The sequence below is a fragment of the Penaeus vannamei genome, chromosome 2 (assembly GCF_042767895.1).
Source record: "Penaeus vannamei isolate JL-2024 chromosome 2, ASM4276789v1, whole genome shotgun sequence".
In the NCBI taxonomy this organism is placed as follows: domain Eukaryota; kingdom Metazoa; phylum Arthropoda; class Malacostraca; order Decapoda; family Penaeidae; genus Penaeus; species Penaeus vannamei.
Window position 1 is genome coordinate 21,517,043 of NC_091550.1, and position 4,911 is coordinate 21,521,953.

General features: G+C 38.1%; 1 protein-coding gene across 6 annotated transcripts in view; it reads right to left on the minus strand.

Moving 5' to 3' along the window:
- Positions 1-1,460: 1,460 nt before the first annotated feature.
- Cap-G (Chromosome associated protein G) overlaps positions 1,461-4,911 on the minus strand; it is a 32,610-nt gene continuing 29,159 nt past the window's right edge. For 5 of the 6 annotated variants that reach the window (XM_070131126.1, XM_070131111.1, XM_070131100.1 and 2 more), the window contains exons 19-22: positions 4,336-4,485; positions 3,607-3,804; positions 2,796-3,248; positions 1,461-2,189 (exon numbers count right to left, since the gene is read on the minus strand). In XM_070131126.1, coding sequence (XP_069987227.1) covers positions 2,102-2,189; positions 2,796-3,248; positions 3,607-3,804; positions 4,336-4,485 — 889 coding nt within the window. In that variant the 3' untranslated portion in view covers positions 1,461-2,101. Of the gene's footprint in view, positions 2,190-2,453; positions 2,576-2,795; positions 3,249-3,606; positions 3,805-4,335; positions 4,486-4,911 lie in introns of those variants that run through there. The other variant, XM_070131130.1, reaches the window with a different exon arrangement.

The following is a 4,911-nucleotide window of genomic DNA, read 5'->3' on the forward strand; positions in this document are numbered from 1 at the left end:
GACAGGCCCCCACCACATTTTGCAGCACTTTCAGTACCAGTATACAGGTTTGCTATTAGTTCAATAATCCTTGTTGGAATTCCTCTCAGTCTCAGGATCTCCCAGAGTGATTCCCGATGCACTGTATCGAACGCCTTCTTGAGGTCGATGTAGGCTGCGAGCAGCCCACGTCCGAACTCACGACGGCGCTCTACAATGACTCGGAGCGCAAGAATACGATCTATTGTGGACTTACCAGGAGTGAATCCAGATTGCTCTGTCCTCTGATGCCTTAGTAGATACGCCTCAGAAGGATGCGGGCAAGAACCTTGCCTGGCACACCGAGCAGTGTGATGCCGCGATGATTGCTGCAGTCCCAACGGTCCCCCTTCCCCTTCCAGAGAGGGATGACCACACCCCTTAACAGGTCAGGGGGAATGGTACCGGACTGCCAGATGGCAGCCAGGACAGCATGCAATCCCCGCGCCATAGGTTCAAAACCAGCCTTTAACAGTTCAGCTGGGATGCCGCAAATACCCGCTGCTTTACCACTCTTCAGCTTGGAGATCGTCTCCCTAACTTCAGTTAGGGAGGGTGGGTCCTCGCTAATGGGTGGGTCCGGCAGCGGAATCACGGCACTACCCACATCCAAGTTAAATGTTGGAGGGTCAACCTGATACAACTGCTCAAAGTACTCAGCCCAACGCTCACGCATCGCAACAGGATCTGAGACGATCTGGCCATTTACTAAGCGAACTGCAGTCACCTGTGAAGAGGGATTGGAATTCAAGCACACTCCCTCTCCTTCAGCCTGTCCAGACAAAACACCCTAGGGTGGTCATTGGGCCACTGGGGAGTTTTGAAGTGAACCCGGAGGGTAGCCACAACCAATCTATGGTCAGTACCACAGAACTCAGCACCCCTATACACCCTGCAGTTCTGGAGGTCCTCCAACGAGTGCTAATGAGAATGTGGTCGATCTCCTTGGTTGCATTACCCGCATCGCTGTACCATGTCCAACGATGTGGGTCTGGGCGCTGGTGCCAGGATCCAGAAATCCTCAATTTCTGGGATCTTGCAAAATCCCGAGGAGAGCGAGAAGGGGTAAGCACCAGGGAGGTAGAGACTTGAGTGTCTAGATTTTGAATATCAAAAGCTAGGAGGGATGGTGTAGAAGTAGGAATTTAAAGAGGGGGAAGAGATACTGGGGGAGAAAGGGTAGGGACATAGCAAAGGCCAGGACCTCGCCTCACTTTACAAAGTTTGAATCTGAGGACTGCTACCTCAGAGTCAAACATTTAAGTAGAGCAGCCCCTATAAAACACATTACGGTAACCTCCACAATGGGCCTGAGGCCCAATTGTAGGGGAGATCCCCAACATCAGACCTCAGTCTCCATCTAAGCCCCCCTACAACAAGAATGGGCATTGGACTGGGGTGGGCGATGGGTTGTAGGTTTGGTGTGTAAAAATAAACAAAGATTCATAATTTTTCTTTATTAATATAATGTAAAAGAAATATGTTTTGGTTTCAGTAATTCAAAATATAATAAATTGAATATGTTAGCTGTTATGTATGCATTAGGAACCAAACAAATAGTTTTTCAAGGACCTACATCTGACTTAAATACTCTTTACATTTTTGGGGTTCATTATACAAAATAAATGTACCGGATAATTCAATAAACAGAAATTGGTTACACCATTTTCTGATCTCTAAATAAATTACAGAAGAAATAAAATAAAATGAAATGAAAATAATTTTAAAATCCTGATAAAAGCTACTCCATACCAAAATTCAATACAGAAATAACATGTTCCTACTTATGTACCTATGATTCTAAAATACATTCCATTTACTTTATAAATTCCTGTTCCATTAAAATAAAGGAAAGCATAAATCTATTAATATTTTTGCAAGATAATGTTTATTTTTACCACACAAATTAACACAAATATAAAATCATAATTATTTCCTTACAGAAAAGCATAAGCCAAGTATCCAAAAAGTGAAATTTAGACACAGTACATCTATTCTGTGGATTAATTCTAACAACCAAAAGATAATAGTTTACTCTTTCTTGAAATAATTTGTACATATATATATTACACACAATAAATTCCTATTTTTTCTTATTATTCACTTCCTTGGTAGCTGAAGAACGTGATGATCTCCTTGGGGTTGAGGTCCTCTCAGCTTCTGAGTCGGTACTGATGAAAACAATATTAAATTCAAAATCATCAATAATACTAAACATTTGGTATTGATGGCTATGTACCACACAACTTGTATAATTGCTACAAATTTGTCAATGTGGGCCCTAAGATAAGCTTAGCCAAGTGACAGGGTATGATAAGCATGTTTGATTCATATTAGTTCAATCACACATATCCCAAAAGGGATATGTTACAATTGCTGACATAATACCTGAATAAGAGAGTGCAAGAGCTCCCCCCCTCCCTTACTCTATTATACTACAGCAGGAAATGCCAATGGCTACATTTCTAGTACTCTCTACTGTTAACTTGGTTGGAACATACTCACATAGTTCTGAGGCCTCATTGACAAAACCTACATCCTACAGTCTTATTTTGCTCTGTATCAAATGAATACTGATTTAAGACTTTTATGCAAATTAGTGAATAGTAAATTATGAACTACAGAAACTAAAACAATTGCATAGCATTTGATATATATACAAAGGAGTAGTGTTTAATCTTTTTCTAGCTCTACTTTTTCATCTTTTTTTTTTTTGAGGTATCTTAAAAAATAATCCCTTTTGTTTAACTGTAAAGCTTTTCAAGTAATTTGCTTACCTTTGGGAGTACAGTACAGCAGATCTGCTTGACCTGCGCACTGGTGTGGTATCTTCACTGGTGGCGGACACTTGTGATGCACTCCTTGTTGAGCGAGACATTGTGGAGGATTGTGTTGATTCACTTGCACCAGCTTGTGAGTCCTTTTGTGCTGCTGAACCCCTGCCTCTTCGACCAGAGCGAGTCTCACTGACAATGGACTCAGGTCTGGTCTTTCTGTTGCCAGGAGTGACTTTCAGTTGAGAGTCTTCTACCTCCTTTTGTTTTGCAGCTCTTCCACTGGATGCTGATGAGTCAGATTCAGGTACTACAGTTATTGAGGATGTTGACGGTCTGCCTCTGCTAGCTGAAGCTAGTTTGCTAGTGTCTTCGGAAGGAGTTGCTGAAGTTCTGTTACGAGTAACTCTTCCACTGGAGAGGTTCTCTTCCTTGCTATCTTTGTTACTTGGGGTCCTACAATGTTTAAAAATCATCAGCACTTACAACAAAATTAAAATTGTATGTATGTAGATATATATATATATATATATATATATATATATATATATATATATATATATATATATATATATATATATATATATACATACTAAAAGTATATATATATATATATATATATATATATATATATATATATATACTAAAAGTATATATATATATATATATATATATACTAAAAGTTTTTTACAATATCATACAAATTCATATGCACCTAAAAATTAAATACAAACCTATACTCCTATCTGATTCTTCTAGAAAGAGACTTAGATCCTTCCCCCCAGTTATTAGTATTTACAGAAGGAAAGCCTACCTGGTGGTACGTGGAACTTTGGCAGGTAAAGTGGTTTCATCTTCACTTGACTCTCCTGTGGTAGTGATTTCTTTCTTGTTTCGTCTTCGCCCTTTCAATGCTGGAGAGGTATCTGTGACAGGTGACACTTCCTTCTTTCTGCTTTGCCTTTTGCCTGATCTTGGTGGTGTGTCATCATCATCAGTTCCTCTAGAGGATCTAAAGTAATAATAATAATAATAATAATAATAATAATAATAATAATAACAATAATAACAACAAAAAATAAATAACTTTTGCTTAGATAGTTAATATTCATACATGTGAAAATCATAAAATAGAGGAAGCAGTGAACAACTATTTCACTGGACATGGAACTGAAAGAAAATAAAGCTAATAGATAAAAATGGCATAAAAGGACTCAAGTTCATAATGCTTCATATTATTGCAATTAGCACACATTTTACAGTGTTACAAGATTACTAAACACATTTACTTTCATACAACTGTTCATGCCATATATATTTCGCAAAAGGATATAGAATCTACGGTTTTGATACATACCAATTTCAAGTATATAAAAAGAATAAATTTACATAGCAAATCATTCACTCTTTTCAGTAAACATTATAACAAGTGCTTCCTGTATACACTATAAACAAATGCTAAAATGAGTGTTCTCCTTGGCCAAATAAATATGTAAAAACCAACTGGTGCCTGTCCCTCAAACCACAAACAAACTCAACCTACACAGATGATCTTGCAATCTTGGCAGCTTTTCCTAAATCTGGACTTCCTGGAGCTCTGCCTCGACGAGTAGGTAGTTTTGGAGTGCCATCTGACGAATCAAACAAATCGGAACTGGAGCCATCTTTTTCCTTCTTCTCACTTGTAAATGTTCTTTAAAATAAAGAAAAATAGTATAAATTTGTGTTATAATTAGTAATATCAAAATAATAATAATATTGCTTATTAAACCAATTGGATCTGGTTGCCTCACTGCCAACACATGGCCTAAAATCCAGGCATTAGGCTTACTTGACTGGTGACTCTCTTAGGTGTGTGGCTTGTAGGTCCAGCCTACATGAACACTCATGTTTGGTGTCATGGCTCCTTGGCTATCCCTTAGCATTATTATTCTCTTTCTCTACATAAGAATTTTTGGCTTTTTAGCCATTTTCCAAGCTCTATATTTGTGCACTTGATATGCTGTATCAAGATGGTGATAAACTGTATTTCTTCCAGTTTCCATATCATCTCTCTACTGTAGGTACTCTACAACTCTATACAATAACAATAATAGTAATAAGTAACATTTTGTTACTT